The following is a 19,382-nucleotide window of genomic DNA, read 5'->3' as shown; positions in this document are numbered from 1 at the left end:
CTTCATCTTCATGATTTCATCCCTATTGTGCCGCAGTAGCAGCTGCCTCTCCGCTCGCCTGCTATCCGTTCTTGTCCTTAGAGGTCCCATAACTATCCCTCCAGTTGAAAACACCCTCTCTTGGAACGCTGAAGACGAGATTTTGCCAAGATGGATACGCGCCAGTAGCGCAATAGAGGGGAACTGAGCTTCACCTTCATCTCGAAACCACTTTTACACATCTATATGTTTGTAGAGGCCCAACAGAGCGTAGTGCATCCCGCTCTGTGCGTCAATCGACATGTCCTTCGACAAGTCCTCAATCTTGATCTTGGGGCTCTGGCGTTGGGCGACCTCGAGCCACTCTGGTTCTAAATCAATCCACTCTCGCAGTACAGCGTCGGCTCTGGCATTGATCTCCGTCTCCTTTAGCTCGTCTCTTGTCTTTGTAGCCCGAATAGGTGCTCCTAGTAAGAGTTCATCTGCGTCATCCCAGCCCGTTGATGAGGGCGATGAAAAAGGCGATGAGTCTTGGCTCAATAGACTACTTTGGGACCGCGACGGCTGCAAGAGAGAGATCTTTCCCTGTTTGGTCATCTGAGCAAACACTTTTCTATGCTCGACACGAATAAAGTCAACACCATTCTTGTAGATAGCTTTTTCCTCCTTGCGTGGAATATTACCGACGGCGGCAATCTTCTTCGCACTGGACTTTGTCCTAGGATCCAGCAGAACACATGCCATCGACTCCGTAATTACCTTGGGAAAACGAGCCTGCAGCTGCATGAGAGTTCTTCGGAGACATGTCTTACCAGCGTCCGAGAACTGGTCTCTCGTCCTCGTCGCTCGACGACGACTCGCTTCGCTAGCATCCTTGGCTCCAGGAGCCTCAATAGCCATGGATTCAAATTTGAATGCCTCTAACTTGTTCTCTGCAAGCCGCCGAAACACAACCATGTACGACGACACAAGGTTCTCGCTCTGCACCTCTACCAGAGCAAGATTGGCTATGAAATTGGTGGCTGCCTCCATTTCGACAGCAAGCATCCAATCCTTAGCAGTTAGAGCGCTCCATGAGCTAGTAGAATCCTTCGTAGACTGGAAGTAAGCATCAAAAGCTGCATAATTGACGACAGACCTTCTAATAAGTTTGCATGTGTATGCAACGCGGACGTCTTGGTCCGTCATCGGCTTCAGTTCTGGGTATGAGAGGGCCTTCTGGATCTTCTTCAATGCATTGCGCTTTTTGGCGACCGGAAGTGGTTGTTCAGGTTGCGAAGCTTGTGAATCACGTCCCCGCCTTCGTACAGAGCACCTCCGGGGGTTACCGTAGTAACTATTTTGTCCCAAGATCCTGTAGATTCGTTCCAGACAGTCGTCGTCTGAATATTGTCTTTGAGGCCGATACCGTATCCAATACACAGGTTTAACAAGTGCATAGAGCAATTTTCTTGCTCAGTGTCGATGTGATCAGCGACGTTCTTCGCTGATGGAGTCGTGTCCGACATGGTGTATCGAGTCAATGAGCGAATATCCAGATTGAACCGTGATTTAAACGCACTCTCGATGACCTTAGCGACGGCCGGGGCATTGTGGCCGTCATTCTTCACGCAGGCGAGGACCGCAATAAAGCGGAATCTCCACAAACTGTCAATAAAGGCGACAGATGCACCTACGATGCTATCCTTTCCACAACTTGTCCATATATCGTGAATGAGATTGAGAAACTTCATATTACAAGCTTTCTCGTACTCAGTGGACAGCAATTCACCTACCAATTCGCAAAATAGCTGAAAGTGGCCATTTAGTAGACGGTCGTGCCTGTCGCGGCCCAGGACTTGAAACGCAGGGTTTCCAGTAGCAGCGCGAATGAGGTCCTTGAAAGCGGCGGACTCGCACAACGTGTACGGTAGTCCCTGTGAGATCAAGAGCTTCGAGACGAGAACGTTCAAAGTCTTCTCGCTCACTCGGAAGAAGGGCTTAGAAGCACTTCCTCCTGCCACCAGTATCGCCTCGTCAGGAGAAGTAATGGACGTTTGGTTTTGATCCGGATCCCGTGTCAGGTTCAACACGGACGCGGAATCCACTTCGGTGGACTCGACATCTTTCCTGGACTTATCCGTAGCACTCTGTTCCGCGTGAATGGCAAGAGGATGGTCGGCGTGCTTCAGTTTTATGTGATCCTTTGCATTGCTTGCGTTCTTGGTATTCCTGAGAGCCGCTTCCCAACTATATGGGTTCGTCTTGGAGCGGGACTTGATAGTATCGCAGCACAACAGGCAGATGTTGCGATATAGTTGGGTGGACGGCTTCCAAGGGTTTTGCTTTTTGTACGGCACGTCCAGCGTGTGGCTGAGATCCCAGATATCGTCTGTAGTGCCCGCTTTCCTCGCGTGCTTAACGGTAAGTGGCACACCACGATCTGACATCGGAGGTGCAGACAGCGGTACCGGTGCGGCCGTAAAAAGACTGTTGGCAGCCTCTGAAGGCGAGCTGCTTTCTTCTTCCCAGCCTTGGTCTGCGTAGACAGAGGTGTCTTCTTCTTCAAGGCCTTTACGGCAGGGCCTGGAGCAGTTCTCCGCCGCTTCACTACGCGATCGTCATCCTTGACCCCAGATAGATCTGGAGATGGGGTGAAGTCTGAGTCGGTACCCTCCCAGATATCTCTTAATCCACCAGACGTGGCTGTCCGTTTTCCAGTGGCGGAAGCTGACGCAGGTGGGCTGACCTCTGGATACACGACACGCACACAAGAAGGACTGCAAAACCTAGACATCACTTTAAATTACTATACGCCCGGTTAGAATCAGACAAGTTGGCTGGAATACCTTTCATTTAGTGCCGAATCGCTGCATTCGTAGACGTCAATAGCACACATGTGATGTATAAGCCTTCCACACACAGTACACGGGTCCTTCTTAAGGCCATCGTCTTCCTGACATCCCTCCACAAAGCACGTCATAGTTGTCTCCTGAGATGTTAACTCGATGAACTGGCGATCTTCCTGTTTGTTCGCAAATGGCGGGCGTCTCGCACTGCAGAACGAGTCAAATGAGTTGCTGGTTCAGGGTTCTGGTGAAAATAGTTCTTTGTGAGAACTATAGTACTGGGATTTGAGAGTAATACTCAGACCAATAGTGAATACCAAACATTTGATATTCATATGACTACTATGTATTTAGTAGTAGTATTAGTAATACTCCAGATTCATATTTTTGATTCTACTACCAATTCCTGATTATAACATGTACTTTAACATGAAAGTATTTATTAATATTACTAAAATACCTGACATGTCCTACGACGAAGTGTGATAGAGTTATTTATCCGACGGCGGTTTATTTGGTACCCAGTGTCAGTTGAATGGACCGAAACTTTCACTCACCAAATGGTACCCAGTGTCAGTTGAATGGACCGAAACTTTCACTCACCAAATCGTTACAGAACGTTACAGCAGTCAGAGCGAAATACACCGAGATTCAAAAATGCCAACACGCGCTTCAGCATCAAAGTACTCCATAAAATCAAATCAAGGAATTATTATCTTCCAGCTGAAAAGTACCAGGCAGCTGGTGGCACTTCTAAAATAAAGTAGAATACGCAGATGAAAAAGCGAGCTTATCCGATTGGTTAGAATTCTCTTATCTTCTTTTGGCTTGAGAGTTTGCGTCTCATTTTAAAGCTTCGATCTCAACTCGATCCAATCGCCGTGCCTAAAAAGCCAAGAAAAAGTAGAGCCCTAGTCATGTTTAATATTCAAAACTAGGATTTGAGCTGTTAGCTTAGTTCTAAATTCAAACATCTAATCACAGTTAACCGGGAACACCAATCATTAAAATCTGTTGAGCCTGTAACAGTAGCTGAATCTGGAATCTGGTAGCGAAACCAGTTCGGGAGCCGGTATTGTTAGAAATAATGGCGTTCGCCTCGGGCTCAGTACGGGAATCTTAGGGATACATAGTGAAACACGTATGCTGTCTTTATTTTTATGGAAAAAAAAATCGGTAGCAAGATCAGGAATTTGTAAAATGTGAAGTAATTCTTACTCCACCTAGCAGTATTTCAAGATCGGAAAACAGCAGTAGAATCTGTCTGCTCCCTTTTTCTTAAAAGTGCCGGCAGCGACAAGCTTTTCTTTTATCGCAGGGGCATGATTCTCGATAAATTCGGGGTGCGAACTTAAAAAACTGGCGACTAAGTTAGTATTACATGTAGCTAGTTTTTCTACTGGGGACAACCCGTTATAATTATACTGGATTAAGTTAGCTGTTCACTTAAAATCGCAACCTAAACTTTGTGTCCGCATTTAATCTCTACAACTGTATGAAACATACAGTTCAAGAGCTCACTAGGGTTTTGCGAATTTGTCCGACGGCGGCTCGAGCGTGCCAATCTCGGAGAAAGAGCTCTAGGCCTTTGACAGACCTGACCAGGCATATTCAGCGTCCTCTGTTTGTCATTCGACATTCGCTGGAGGAAGAGCCAAGTGCAAGACCACCAGCACAGTACCGTAAGAGAAGATAAACATGGCTCCCCTCGCGCTCAGTAACAAAGTGGACGCGATGTCGTTGGGCGGCCATGGAAGTCTCAGCTCCGCGCAAAATTTACCTCCCGTCGCTAAAACCGAGGCTAATTCCGTGCCAACAACATCAACCAAACCAAAATCTGTCGAGACCAAGAGAGCGACTAAGGACAAGACGATCTTTCGGTGTACGTTTCCAGGATGCGGCCGTGAGTTCCAACTCAAAGGCAATTTGAAGCGACATGTCAATATCCACAATGGGGATAAGAAATTCGCATGTAAATTTTGCGGTAAGAAATTCCTGCGTAAGGCAGACATGGAGGTGCACTACCGTGTCCACACGGGCGAGAAGCCCTACCGCTGTAAGTACGAGGAGTGTGGCAAGTGCTTCGCGCGTCGTTCGGATTTATTGAGTCACGAACGCACCCACACGTGAGTTTTTGTAGTATTCTAATTTTTTATTTTTCTAAATAGTTTTCTGACGGTAATTTATCTTGTGTAGAGGCAGGAAACCATTCTCATGTGCCTTCCCTGGTTGTGACCGCAGTTTCGCTCGGAAATTCGATCTCCACAAGCACCAGCGACTTCATGAAGACCAGACAGACGCTTCTGGTAGACCCAGGACCAAGAAACGCAAACTGTCGCCTGTTGTGGCGAAGAAAATCGACTCGGGAGATGAGAGCTGTGACTGTCCAAGCGACGTCGCCAATGCTCTGGTTACGACCGCAGACACGGCCATGAACCCCGACGTGTTGCTACCGGAACCGTTCGTGATGAAGGCTCCTCTGCCAATCACTACAACGTGTAGGACCAATCGACGCAAAATGTCCGCCACCGCCGCGTGTCTGGACACTCCGACCAGACCGATACGCTACGAGTTGAAGTGTCCAGAGAACCACATTCACTCTCCACCTGCGTGTCTTGCGGCGCTTTCGTCGTTGGACGCGTTCTTGCTGTCCCAGGAGACGTTGCCGTTTTCTCTGGACGCCTTCCCTCCTCACTGTCCCTCAACTACTATCGGAACTAGTTGCTGCCCCGCTCATCTGGAGCTGAGACCTCCCCCGCCTGATGATATTACGGTCTCTACTACTGGGAATAAAGTATCGAGTGGATCGGACATGCTGGAGCAACTCTTGACGCCGCTCCCACCCTCAAGTGCCCTACCCAACGGTATTGGGAACAGCTCCATGGGTCCGACATTCCCTGAGGACCCAACCTTGACGTTCATTGCGCCGGACGCCACTGGATCAGCCTTCGCTCCAGTCAACCAACTGTCGAGCTCGGGTAACGCAGCTCATGGAGCTGCTTCTGGTAGCGATACGCCGGCTGCACCTGCCAAATCTGCTAGCGAGAAGGCTTGCGTGTCGACGCCGACGTCGTTGCTGCAGTACTCGCGTCACAATCGCTCCTGTGGCCACTTGTCCATCCAGCACGGAAACCACCGCGATTATGTGGTGCAAAACCATCTCGTGTGCCAAAACAGTGTCACGAATCTGGGTGCGCTCCAGCGTGGACCCGCAAAGACCGCAGCTAAGACTGAACCCACGCAGCCTGCCAAGTGCTCGTCACCACGAGATGCCCACCGACCAGGTTGTGGGCATCTCCCCGTGCGTCATAACGACCACATCGACTACGTCGTGGAGGACAATTTGATCTGCCAACAGGCCAGTTGGCTCCAGGACGACAACTTGGAGCTGCTAGGAGACGACTTCTGGGACTTCTACGGCGCTATCGACGCCTTCCCCACTAAATAGGCAAACACAGGTTAAGTCAGGATACTGTTAAGCTGACAAATACTGCTTTATTTGTGTCTAAAGCAACGTTATCCTGATGTAGCACGGGGTTAATTTGGTCCCATGAGACGCGTCGCCTCACCTCCCACAGCATTGCTGCCTCGGTATCGAGCGACACGGTACGACGGGTTAAACGCCCAGGATAACGCGTTCAGCAGACCTTGCGAGTAGAAGCACAACTCGGACAGATACAGGAAGAAGCCAGAGGTGACCCAGTCGGCCCCAAAAGATTGCAACCAACCGAACAGCGTCGGGAGGAACAGTGCGGCAACTGTAGCCACACAACTCGACAGTAGCTGCCCACTACTACGACGTGCACGTTCGGCCTGGGGCGGTAGCGACAGTCCTGCAGAGCCCTTGGACGCAAGGTACACAGCCGACCCGGCAAACGTAAGTGTCAGTGTAGCTGGCAAGTAGAAGAGCAACACCCGAGCCCAACCAGGACTATGGCCCACAAAACACGCTCGACATGGTCCGGCACCGTCAGGGAGGAAGCCTACAACCCCCGTGAGCAGCGAAAATGCCCCCGTGAACGCAGCAGAGCACCAGATGACGACGTGGTAGACCAGTTTGTACTCCACTGTACTCGAATGCGTCCACCGCACAGCACGAATCAGCTCCAGGCCAACTGCAGCACTAAACAGCAAAATGGCAGTGCCGAAGAACTGTTGACTGCTCTTCAGTAAGGCGCAGAACAAGACGTGGGTCTGGTGAGCACGCCACACGCCAGCGATCCACAGCGTCAAGTTGTAGCCCAACGTGCACACCGAAAGCCAAAAGAAGATCGAGAACGAGCGGAAACTCCGTAGAATGGGGTACTGCACAAACGAAGACACGATGAACCCGGAGCCCACGAGCGACAGACCCGACAGAAACAACACCAGCACAGCGTGGGTGTCCATGTCGTACATGTTGAAGCTGTTCTCGAAGAAGGGCGACTTCTGGGACGGCAACAGGTCGTTGCCGTTGCTGTTCACCGTCTTATCCTGCATATCTTCCACACCACACAACGTCGAGTTGGCTGGACAGGCGAAGCCCATTTGTTTCTTCTTGACGTCGTATAGAGAGTAGAATTTCTTCATGAACACATCGCCCAGCACCCACATCTCCTGCCCACTCGGCTGGACCAGCACGATACAGGTTAAGCCGACGCAGAGCGTGTAGTCCGAGCCTTCCAAGACGTAAAAGTGGTTCCCTCCGATGCCAATCCGAAGCGGCGGGAAGTCTTCTGGAGCACACAGGAAGCACTGGAAGCCGTACTGGACGAATCCACAGTAGCAGCCTTGGTTCTGAGCAAATGTAGCCACTTCATACAGAAAGTTCAAATACAAAGTGCCTGGGATGCCAATGAGCGACGTTCCGGAGTCCACGAAGGCCACACAGCCATCCGCACAGGCGTTTCTGTGCTTGCCCACGTTGACGCTGTGCAGGTGGATCCTCCAGAACGTCCATTGGCCGAATTGAGGCAGCACGTCCGTCATCTGCCAAGAAGCTTCGAGCGAGCCCATAAAGTCCTCGTCGTATCCTCCTAAGTGCAGTTCGGATCCATTGGTATTGGGATCCGGACTGAGATAGAAGGCAAACACCGAATCCAGCTCTGGGTATTGCTCCAAGAGGGCGAAGAAGAGCGGAGGGTGGGAGAACGTGGAGAGCCCGTCGAAAGCCATACCCAACAGGCCGTCAGCCTTCATTCTGGCCATGGATTCCTCCTCCGTCCTGACGATACCGACAGTCGTGTCCTGCACCTGGAACTGAGCCACATGTACCACGTCCAGGCCGAAGTGACCGCTTACTTTGCCACTCCCGTACTGTACGGCAAAGGCGGGGTGGGTCGTGGACTCGTGGTATGTGCTGGACAGCGAGTGGTTGAAGCGATCCTGGCCTGCGCAGGCCTCGCACTTGTTGCCGGGCACCCACAGGTCACTCGAGCCTGTGTCGAAGCACACCAGGACCTCCTGAGGAGGCGACCCGATGGCGATGGGGCCAAAGAACTGGAACTCCATAAAGTTCTCGAGTGGTACAAGACCCTGTGCAGCTAGATCCTGCGCATTGTGCAGGATATCTTGAGTGTTGATCGCGGCGTACTGCAGGACGTGATCAGCTTGAACTGCATTGGTCACGGCGTCGCTGGGTTGCGTGTGGAACTGGAGCAGGTGATCAGCGCTGCGTCGTTGCGCCTTGGCGGTCAAAGGAACGCGCAGGAGCGACGAGGCCGGCTGGAAGGACAGCGCAGCCAACGCGGCGACGAGCAGACCGAGACGCATAACGGAGGTCTACGCAGAATGCGGAATGGTGAAATGCGTATACCTGATACCTACGGGAAACGTATAGAATGATTCTGATTGGCTGAGAGGGCGTATAGTGAACGAGGTACGACCGTTATCAGGTCCCACGCAAAGATCCCGAAGGTCCGTATTTCGGAAACTCAGAATCACGAGGCCACTCTCTTATGATTGGCTTAAGGGGAAGGTGATCGCATGTAAAAGAGATTTTAAAAAGGCGTCAATGCGACGAATTCGTCGCATGTAAAAATATGATCGCATCAGAGCGAATTGGGTCGCACTGGAAATCCTCCAATCAGAAGCATACAGTCTTCTCAATCTTATCATCTCTTCAGCTTCGACATCTTACCATATTAAGGTTTTCCCTTCAGACTTCAATTTGCTGTCAGTTCGCTAACCTACTTCCATGGCTTCCTTTCGTCGGGCTGAAGACGAAGTTTTTTGCTCAGATATTGTTCCTACACTAGTGATCATTATGGAGAGCGCTGTGGAATGTATAAGTGAATTGACTGTAGTACGCGAGCGGATGTGTTAGAATTCTCATGCTGAACGTTTAGTTTTGGAAGGGGAATTTAAACAGTATTATCGAATGAGCATGGCTGGCTTTGAGCGTTTGTTACTATTGGTGGGTTCGGACTTATCAGTAGATCCTGTTCAATCGGCTCGAAGAGCCCTTGGTGAGCCTCCGGTTTCGCCCGCTGGAATGCTGCAGTCGTGTATCTCTTGGTTAGCTGGTGGTAGCTATCACCATATTCGAGTCATAACAGGTACTAGCCGAGCTGGTTTCTACCGTATTCTACATGCTGTGTTACGTGCTATCAACACTTGCCCTCGTTTAGCTCTACATTTCCCGTGCACAGATGGTGAAATGAGTGTTGCCGCTGCTGGATTTCGCACGATTAGTGGAGGAAGGGCAATTACGGGCTGTATTGGAGCCATTGGTGGATGGCTGTGTCCGATTCGCGTTCCACGCCGCAGTGAATGTGGTCGTGTGGTCGCTTTTTTTCGGGACACTATCAACGCTATGGATTAAATATACAAGCTAGTGCCAATCATCAATGCAGTTTTACTGCTTTGGCGTGCCGAGCTCCTGGTGGAAGGAATGATTTAGTAGCTTTACTTCAATGGTCGCTGTGTGGGCAGTTAAAGCGTGTACGTGGTCCTTATTATGTTGTTGCGGAAAATGCATACCCTCAGACACGCGTTGTGATGACTCCATATAACCAAGCGCAATTGCGAGGTAGACCCGATCGAGATAACTATAACTACTACTTGAGTCAATGGCGGATACGAGTGGAAATGGCATTTGGCCTTTTAGTGAATAAGTGGAAAATTTTAAAGTTGCCCCTGTGCGTCAATTTGGCTAATGCTCCTAAGGTATTCATTGTTGCATGCGTCTTCATAATGTCTGCATTGCCCAGCATCTATTGGAGAGTCCGGATACGGCGGAACGATCTATCAGAGCTCTAAGACAAGAATTGCGCAATTGAAATAGGAACAAGGACTTGTCATTCTTGGAAACTCAGTTCGAGACAGACGGAGGAAAGGTAGCTGAACTTTCGGATGAGATAACGCGCGATGTCATCGTTGAGTACATTTACAACAACGAGCTGCGCCGACCAGAGCACAACATTGCAAGAAGACGTGCTATAGAAGCTCAAAAATTGTTTCTAAAATCCAACTATCATAATATGTTTCGGTGTTTTTGGCTCGCTAGTTTGAAAGAGATCTTAGCTTGTCGATCAGGGATTGACGTTCTTGCAGTAGAAGGTTTCTGTCCTCCTCCAAATAGACAGGCGATTCTCCACGAGCTCGGCTAGCTGCAATTTCCTTGTCGACGTCATTGAGATGACGACGAATGTCGTTCAGCAGCGATATAACTGCACTTTTCTCTTTGAGTTGGGATCTGGCCACCTCACGGTCTCGATCAACTTTGGCGTGCGCTGCTTATACCCTGCGATCGATTACATAGTTGTCAAATGCAATAGCAAGGCGCTCGAGTGTCTCGGCGCTCTTGCGCTTCGATTTCGAAGGGATTGTTTTCTTGGTACTTGACTCCGAGGTTTGCGAGGATTTTATTGCTAAAGTGTCGAGTTCATCCTCAGGTAGCAAGCCTCCTTTAGTAAAGTTTGTCAGCTCATGCTTCACCTGCCAGTATATACCACGATTTTTACAGTGTGTAAGTACCATAAAGCACTGCAAAACTATACAATTTACGTACTGTCAGTCATTTTTGCAAGTAGAGTACGTATCCACGGCCTCGAACAAAGTTTTTGAACTCGTTTTCGTGCTGGCCTGATGTTGTGAACCTCTTTTCAGCAACAATGTAGTGCTTATTGACGTCCTTCCACATCTCGAAAAGCTTTTTCGCTGAATGGACTTTAGTCACTGAGAGATCAATGTCTTTGAAGAAGTCATCTTCAATGTGGAGAAGATTTACCGGGTGATCTTCTGCGTACGTAGTAGCGAAGGCAGCTTGAACATCAGCCCAGAAACAGCTTCTGTCATTGACCTCTCTTGTATCCAATGCTGCTCGTGGAGGCTTATCTCCTAAAACATATTCATTAGATATATTATATTCGATAGTGATATAGCAATACGTCGTACCCGACTGACTGAAACGCGTGGCGAATTCATCAGAGACTAGCAAATTTAATAGTCAGTACATGCAGTGCTTAGTCCTGGCACCGACCGAAACTGAGTTAATAGTGCTGGAACCGATTGAAGCTTGGAGCATGTTGTGGTTCATGAGTATCATAATGCGTTCGTCTTTCTTGAGATTCCCCTTCACCTTAAGTCCTCTACGAGTGCACTCCTTTCTAACTTCGTCTGCCTTCCATGACGAGTAGTCGACAGAGACACCATTGTTGCAGCTCTTTTCCTCTTCAGATTCATCACATTTATCAAGCTCAACTTCCACCTGAGACCGTGCCACGAGAGACTGGAACGACTCTGAGCTGGGTGGGTGAAAAAAAACAATACTCCAAGAGGCTGCTGTGCTTCTCCACTGTGAAAACCAGCACACGTAGCGGTCTTTGAATGCGTATGGGGCAAGTGAGGGAGCCGCAGAGCACACTGAATGTGACGAATGCTCGAGAATTTGGTTCAGAGAGTGTCGCTGGACGCCCTGCTGGGGCTTTTGAGCTGACTCGCTAGGGACATTGGTAAATGAAGACATTCTTCACAGAGAGCGTCAGTTTGACACTTATATAACTCAATTCATTAATGGAAACTCACCGTGCGCGTCTTGGTTGCTTGCCTGAGGGGGTGTTCTGGAAGTGGAGTTTTCCGTACTGGAAGGATCACTTACCTCTGTTAGGTGCGATTTTTTTATGCAGCTGGTTTTACCGCGTCGCACAGATCATTCTCAACCGATGCGGTCGCACGGTACAGAAGTGAGCGATGCGATGCCGTGCGATGCGCCCGGTTAAGAACGAGCCTTAGTGTCACTGACGCCCAAACACCCCTTTTTTACTAATATCACTATATTTTCACAATCAGCAATTGTGCCTTTTTTAAACTTTGGCCAATCGGACTTCAAAAGGCTGGTCCCAAGAAGGAGCGGGTAGGTCTAAGCCTAAGATTTGCTGTAGTGATGGTAAAATGTATCTTTGGTAGTCCTCCGTAAGACATCCGATCTTACGTAGGGGCTGTTCTAGACAACTCAGTAAAGTCCGAAAGGCCAATTTTCAACGGTCATTTCCTCCTGCGTAGGTCCTGCTCAAGGGGCCTGGCCTATATTGATAGAGCCAGTAATACGGCAGGTACGCAGAACTCAACTGACGCTCGCCCTGAGTGCTACCGGTGTTAGCTGTATAAATAATCATTTTAGCCAAGTACTAAGTAGAGTCTACGAATACTTTAGTACTTGGAATCATAAACAACAATGGCTAGGGTAAAAGAGAGCATTGTGCCAGCTTGTCTGAAAGTTATATACCTCCAGTGGTACTGTACATTCAGAGCGCTATCCTATTTTACGTTACAGCATAAGCTTTACTGACTTCCAGGGTAGGCTTTATGAGCCCTACGTAGGAGCAGAGGTCCTACGTAGGGCCCTAAATCGTAGGGCATGTTTGCAGAAAGGCACAATACCATCATGTAAAACTTGTCATCCCCCTTTGCGTAAAACTAACCAGTAAGATCAAACAGAATCTCCTAATTTGTCGAATGAACGTAATGCATACTCAACGATGCAATGCATAAAATCAAGACTTCTTCAGAATAAACTGCTCAAGTACAGATTGCTAGCTCTACGACAGGGCAATGAGGCCGAGCCTGCAGTCCATACGTAAAATTTCCAGCACCGGCGTTTAGATAGCTTTCTTGTATTGACTCACATCCCGATTGGTGGCCGACGTTAGCGTGAGCGTCCCATCGTTACGGCTAGTCACGGTTGCAGAAAGCGCAGGTATGGCTGGCTGGCCATCGCTATAAACCCTTTTATCCTGACCTTCAATCCACGTGAGCCACTGGGCGGTCTACATGGAGTTCCTCATGGGTGCGATAGTTTTGACATACGCCTCCTCAGCTTTCAAGGCTATTATAGCATTAATCTAGTCGGAAAAAATTACTTTGCCCGATGAAGAACTTTAAGAAGTTCATCGGAGCGAAGATCTGACGTACTCGAGGCCAAAGAGTAAAGGGTGTCAGAGCCCGTCGTAGGAGCATCTCCGCGGGACTGGAATGGCTCAGAGGAGCTTACATAGCTAGTCTTTTGACGTTGCAGCGTCTATGTTTTAATGTCATCGGTGCCGTGGCATTAATAGTCGGTTATGCCGACGACACAGCATAGTTCACCACCAGCCTTTCCACCCCAGCGCCCACAGTGCTGCTGGGGAGAAACTAACGAGAACCCTCGCACAAAAACTACACGGTTGGGATAGGCGGATGAGATAGTCAGTAATTACCAGTATTGTACCGGTATTTAAAACCATTTCCGTTTCAAAAACCGTTCCTGTTACAAATCGTGCTCCCGTTACAAATCGCGTTCCCGTTACATCTACCACTCTTAGATCTCCCTCCAAAACCTCAAATGGAGAAACTACGAACAGGGTCATTGATTCCGCATGGCTATCTGCCTGTGGGTCTTGTGCTTACTGACACGGTCGTTCCGTCGCTCCTAGCGGAAGCCAAAGCGCGTTCGTACAACGGCGCCTTCAATCGCGTGGGTGGTAAAGACGAAAACTTCCGACATCAATCGCATGTGAGCTCTCGCACCATGTCATCGCCTCTACAAGAGTTGAGCAAGGCTCTAAAAGTGGTTGGCGGCATGCTGCACCCTGGGTGGTAGCCTGTTTTTTTTCTTTCATGCGGTCGATGCCTGGGGACTCGGAACAGGAGCCCCATCAAGACTACCAAGAGAGTGACTTGGTGAGAGCCCGTAACCTTCGCCCGGATGGTGTTCCAGCCACCATAATTTTGTGCGTTGGAGCCCGGCACGAAGCTCCGCATCTATGCTGGTTGCTATACTGCGAGAGACAACTCCAAGGCGCGCTTCGTGAACATTCCGGTTGAATTATGTGCTCTGTTCAGAGGTGACCTTATACACAACGGAATGCCGTACAGCACGAGTAACTACCGCATTCACTGCTATCTTACCTACGCAGGGATGAAATGGACACCAGATATCGTTCAAGACGCACTTCCTGAACACGATGAGTGTATGTTCTGTGGCGGTGGAGAAGGGTCAAGCAGCTCGGAAACACCGCTTCTACTGCGAGAAGAACCCCAAGGGGGCTGCTAACAAACAGAAGCGGAAACGTGAGTACGAGGAAGGTGAGTAGGTGTGCGATGAGGTGTTCAAGCACCAGAGCTCGCTACGAGTCCGCAAGATGAGGGAACACTCCGCTTAGAACTGAGACGTACGATAATCTTAAATGGAAGAGCTCACCTGACTGGACAAAATTATGTTTACTCGATTTATTTGGTCGAGATCTTCAACTTTGGTACAGCGTTCCCGCTACAATTCACGTTCCCGTTACAATTCTTCTTTTTATTATCAAAACTACCTACCTTCTCTGTGGTTTGTTGTTTAGCGGTGTAATTCACGATGTATTGATGGAATTACGAATGTGTTTAAACAGCGCCTATTCCTCTCTTTCACTCTGATCTAAGTAAGGTGCTCTTCCTGCATACCCCCACGACCTCGCTGGTAAAGAATGTGATTCGAATGGCTTTACTTGATCACCCGCTTGAGCTCCAAAACCTTGGGGATCCTGAGGGGCATTATGAGCTGACACAGGAGGTGTAGCCGGGTGATTTTTGTGGATTCGTTCACTATATGTCGGGTCCCTGTACTACCTTGGTTTGCTAGCCGCGTTCTGCGCGTGCTTTTCTTGGGCCTACATTGTTGCAGTGTAGCAGGGTTTTGAATTCTTGCAGGGGCAGTCCTATTGTCGCCGTAAATCCACCAGTGCTTGTCGAAATGATCCGGGGTGAGGTACTTCCTTCCATTCGACTCTATGACTGCAATAAGCTCGTGGAGACAAGGGCGACCATGGACAGCACGAAATTCCCCGGAACAAACACAACGTTCAATTCCACCATTGGCAATTTTCTCTGCATCCATCCACAACCTCTCTGTGTTTCTCAAAGCGTTTCTCGTGATAATCCTGACAACTCGATTGTATCTGCTGTTTTGCAGCAACGAGGCTCAATCGTTGCATGTTGAACAATGCGCAAACTTGTATCATTAGCAGCAATTCTCCACCAGCTACGCAGCTTCTTGAAAACTGTGTACAAGTCGCCTTGGCTTGATTTCAATTTGGCTTTGATCTTGGCATGCGTTCCCTCGACTGTAGATGTGTCTCGGAGACCGAAGTGGAAGTACTTGCTTGTGCAGTATCTCACAATTCGCGACTTGTACTTCCACCAATGCAGATCCAGATAGTCTGACACCACCTTGCTCTCTGAGACAAGGACCTTGCGTTTTTCTTTAAACTCTGCTTCTGAGATTGCTTCCACCGCTTCATAAAACGTAGCCATGAAGGAATTGGTTTCCCGAGGGTTCTCCTTTTTGTTGTCCCGGGGCTGGGTTCTCGACGTCTACTTGGCCTAAGTGCTTTCTGGCCGTACTTTCCACGTTCTTGCTCATGTGCCAGCGGCATATCATCGAAGGTACGTCCGGATAAACACGGTCCAGTGAATTCAGACAGGCGAGATCCCGATCAGTGAGAATGACGTAAGGAGGTTCTATATCGCTCTCAATCATGAAGAGACGTAGCATGTTGAAAGCCCAAACGAAGTCTTCTCCTTTCTCACCAGGAAGCCAGCATTGAGCAACGGAAAGAACCGTATTAGCTCCGGTATCAACAATGATATTGAGCAGTGGGATGCGATGTTTGTTCGTCTTGTAGATACAGTCGGCAAATAACACATCGTGGTGAAGCTTGAAAGGCTCAGAGGTGTCGGAATAACCCCAAATAAGGTGGGTTGCCCCGTTCGTTTCTTGATTGACGCGCCACGTGTGATAGAATTTGTGCTTTCGAAGCTCCACGAAGAGAGATTCTATCGCTGTATGAGAAGCCAGATCTCGCCTACGAACAGCACTTCTTGTATTGGAGATGTCTTAGGCGATCACGAGAGAGTCTGGATCGGCACTTATAAGCGTGGCTTGAATGGTCGAAACGACAACCCCTGCTGCAGTCTGGATTTCCACCAGGTCTGACGTGGTCACCGACGTTTGTTCCTGAGATGTTTGAGCAGCACGGGGCGTGACAGCAGCATGAGCACGAATGTCCCGGGACGGTTCGTGGTTATAGGGGTCGCTTCGTGCCGTGTGAACAACCTTCTAAGGCCCGTCGTTTCTGCCTTGCTGAGAGCATGCAGTGCAATAAGCATGGGGCCTCCTGAGCGTTTTGAACCTCGCATGTTGCGCGTTCGGGTCTCTTCGGTCAAGTGCTGAGTGTTCTTCACGGCTCCGGATCGATCTCACTCATAGTTCCGTGCCCACACCTTGCTGTCAGCGTCGTCTGTGTACCGAACTTGGCGACGTGGAAGATTGAACCCGTGATCTTTAGCCCACTGATGCAACGCTTCTTCAGCTAAGTCATGCGAGGCGTACACAGATTGGGGTGGAGGTAAGATTACAACACGTTGAGGGTCAGTATTACGCATTGGTAAATTTTGTATTTGACAACATTTTGTGGTTCGTCCACAGTTCGTCTACATCCATTTAATACCGGTACGAGACTGGTACTTGCTGACTATCTCATCCTGCTATCCCAACCGTGTACGTTTTGCGCGAGGTCCCTCCCGATGAGGGGTCTCGTTAGTTTCTCCCGTGCCGCTGCCGTCCTGCAGCTACGACTGCGATTGAGATGGGGGTACTTGATACGAAGATGGGTTGGAGGTTTTAGCTCTCCCACCGTCCGATTTTGCACCTGCAGAGGAATCCCGTTAAAGCCTTTAAACTGAAACATTTTTGCTTTTTTGAGCGACTTTAGCTCTATTCCGACTTTGAACGTTTCATACCGGTAAATTCCAGCTATTATACAAATCCTGTCAAGGTCAGCTAAAGTTGGCGCTGCTAAGCCGCCACAGCTAGTTAAAGTCGCTAGGACCACTTGACTTAAAGAGAGTATGGTCCTGTTAAAATCGTCCTGCAAGTTAAAGTCGCCACAGCTAGTTAAAGTCACCGGCACTTGACTTAAAGAACGTTTGGTCGTCCTTTTAAAGTCGCCCTGCAAGTTAAGTTGCCGCAGCTATGATCTAAAGGCACTACAGCTAGTTACAATCGCCGGGGCCACTTGACTTAAAGAGAGTATGGTCGTCCTGTTATTAGGCCGCCACAGTTAATTAATGCGCCGCTGGTACCTGGTAAAGCCCCTCATATACGCGTCCGATAGATAGACACGATATTTGTTTTAGTGCTAAAGCTCCCTAATCGCTTAAGACTGTCATAACTGAGCACATGATCCTTTGGTTTTAGCATTCAACGTCGTTAACACTTCTCTCATTTTTATTTTTACTTTTCGGTTTTTAGAAAGGTAGCTGTCAGCTTCATATCAGCAACTGCAGTATGAGCCTTGTCGTCATCACCAGCGCTGTGGGCTTTGAACAGCACAAGATCACCCAGAGAATCCGTAAACGCATCAGCATGACGACCTACTTGGTAACTTGTTGCAGCTCAAATTGTCCATGTCCTTGAATGTATGAATAAGATGTAGCGATAACCATGACGCCACAGCTTGAGCCGTCAGGTTGGTTGAGTCTGTCCACGGGAATGTCCTTGACGCGTGTATGTGTAGCACCACAGTTGAGGTGGTTATGCGTGCGGTACTCGCTCTCGAGAATAATTCGCCAATTCGGGATAACATCCACACTCGCTGCAATGTTCACAAATCGGGCGGTGAACCTTGCCTTACAACCAGAGTAACCAGTGCTGTTCCACCGATCCGCCTTCGCCCTAGATCCTTGGTACACGCTGTTAGCACAACGAAACGTTTTAAAGCTGACGTCTAACTCCACTGGTATTTGGTCAGAGTAAGTCCTAAAAAACCACAGCTTAAAATTAACGTCAGATATAAAAATTGGAAAACCATTTTTAAAAAACACCGTACTCATTGTACTCCAGAACAGACCCACTCGACCGAACACGATAGTGAGTGTCGGTGGCCTTTTCGTAGTCAGCAACGACATCTTCGATAGTCTTCCACGAGTTGTAAGCACGACGAGGTATGGGACTTTAGTGGTGGGATGCTTCGATTAAGGGCCGTTCAGTATCCGTCTTCGTAGACCGCTCGCGGGGTTTTATTTCTGCCAAATTTATTAGCGCGCCAGGGCACGGTTCACCGCGTACATTTGAATTATCAGCTGCATTCCCCAACGAATGCTTCGAACGTTTCAGTATAACAGAAGGACTCTCTTCGACGGAAGACTTTTTTTACTTCGTTTGCACTTAACAAAATCACGTTACTCATAACGAACATATACGTAAGCAAAACTGCAACTTTCCTTACTCTTCTTCATTTGCTCGATCCATAGCATTCCGCTCGAGAAAATCCGCTACAACCTATTTTTAATACGAACAATTGCATATCATTCAATCAAGCAATCGCATGCATGTAAGTGAGCATTACCTCGTCGCTTTGCCGAAGCGTTTCGAGCGAGAAGGGTATTTAAATTTTCTAGTGCCCCGGAAAAAATCCACCAGCCTTATGTTCTCTCGCCTTTGAGGTAGCGCTCGAATTAGGTCTTACACGAAAGGTGGTACCTGTTTGATGAGTCACGTATAGTTCGTTGCCCTCTCCGATGCGTCCGCTTGCTGCGCACATACCAAGAGCAGTAAACACACACTTTTTAAAGCAATACGGCTTTAAACGTCAGCTCAGACGTGAGCTCATACGCACCTGGTTTGTTTGTTGACCCGCCTCCCTTTGTCTCACCGCCGTCGATTTACCTTCTTCCTCCCTCTGCAGCTTGTATCACCATACGCATTAGTATTCCTACACACATGCGGTTCCCGAGCTTGCTACGTTGCTACCATGAGCATTCATCGAGGCAAGTCTCTTGGCGTCTACAGCAGCCACCGATTCACACCTAAATACCGGTGTATACTGGTAAGAAGATAATCTTTGCGACTTTATCTTCCAAAGCGACTTTATTGGCAATGATAGCGACTTTATTCTATAATGTGACTTTGGTGTGTATAACTTCGTCTTAAATTGTCTCAGCGTTAAAGTCGCTTTAACTACTTCGCCTGCAGTGAATTCTTGACTGTATCGTCGTTTCTTTTTTCAGAGCCCAAGAAAAAAGGCACTATTCACATATTTAATAAATCAAAAGAAAAGGCGCGCGACACTGTAT

The 19,382-nt window shown here is 48.8% G+C and overlaps 5 protein-coding genes across 5 annotated transcripts; 1 reads left to right on the top strand and 4 right to left on the bottom strand.

The window, feature by feature from the left end:
* Positions 1 to 213: 213 nt before the first annotated feature.
* On the bottom strand, positions 214 to 3,486 carry PITG_10526 (uncharacterized protein; the record flags this gene model as incomplete). The annotated part of the gene is made up of 5 exons (XM_002902259.1): positions 214 to 1,097; positions 1,541 to 2,568; positions 2,708 to 2,738; positions 2,887 to 3,014; positions 3,473 to 3,486. The coding sequence occupies 5 exons, from the start codon at positions 3,484 to 3,486 to the stop codon at positions 214 to 216; spliced, it is 2,085 nt and encodes a 694-aa protein (XP_002902305.1).
* Positions 3,487 to 4,454: 968 nt separating this feature from the next.
* Positions 4,455 to 6,035, top strand: PITG_10525 (uncharacterized protein; the record flags this gene model as incomplete). Its single annotated transcript, XM_002902258.1, has 3 exons — positions 4,455 to 4,933; positions 5,004 to 5,998; positions 6,025 to 6,035. 3 exons carry the CDS (start codon positions 4,506 to 4,508, stop codon positions 6,033 to 6,035), a joined length of 1,434 nt encoding a protein of 477 aa, XP_002902304.1.
* A 309-nt stretch (positions 6,036 to 6,344) lies between these two features.
* Positions 6,345 to 8,558, bottom strand: PITG_10524 (gastricsin, aspartyl protease family A01A, putative; the record flags this gene model as incomplete). Its single annotated transcript, XM_002902257.1, has 1 exon — positions 6,345 to 8,558. The coding sequence occupies one exon, from the start codon at positions 8,556 to 8,558 to the stop codon at positions 6,345 to 6,347; it is 2,214 nt and encodes a 737-aa protein (XP_002902303.1).
* Positions 8,559 to 10,803: 2,245 nt separating this feature from the next.
* On the bottom strand, positions 10,804 to 11,843 carry PITG_10522 (uncharacterized protein; the record flags this gene model as incomplete). The annotated part of the gene is made up of 4 exons (XM_002902256.1): positions 10,804 to 11,126; positions 11,184 to 11,219; positions 11,265 to 11,755; positions 11,814 to 11,843. 3 exons carry the CDS (start codon positions 11,752 to 11,754, stop codon positions 10,804 to 10,806), a joined length of 849 nt encoding a protein of 282 aa, XP_002902302.1.
* A 4,643-nt stretch (positions 11,844 to 16,486) lies between these two features.
* PITG_10521 (uncharacterized protein) lies at positions 16,487 to 18,545 on the bottom strand (the record flags this gene model as incomplete). Its single annotated transcript, XM_002902255.1, has 4 exons — positions 16,487 to 16,618; positions 17,309 to 17,348; positions 17,686 to 17,902; positions 18,536 to 18,545. The coding sequence occupies 4 exons, from the start codon at positions 18,543 to 18,545 to the stop codon at positions 16,487 to 16,489; spliced, it is 399 nt and encodes a 132-aa protein (XP_002902301.1).
* Between the last annotated feature and the right edge of the window lie 837 nt (positions 18,546 to 19,382).

Source organism: Phytophthora infestans, genomic scaffold (genome assembly GCF_000142945.1).
Source record: "Phytophthora infestans T30-4 supercont1.18 genomic scaffold, whole genome shotgun sequence".
In the NCBI taxonomy this organism is placed as follows: domain Eukaryota; phylum Oomycota; class Peronosporomycetes; order Peronosporales; family Peronosporaceae; genus Phytophthora; species Phytophthora infestans.
This window is presented reverse-complemented; position numbering and strand designations above follow the sequence as displayed.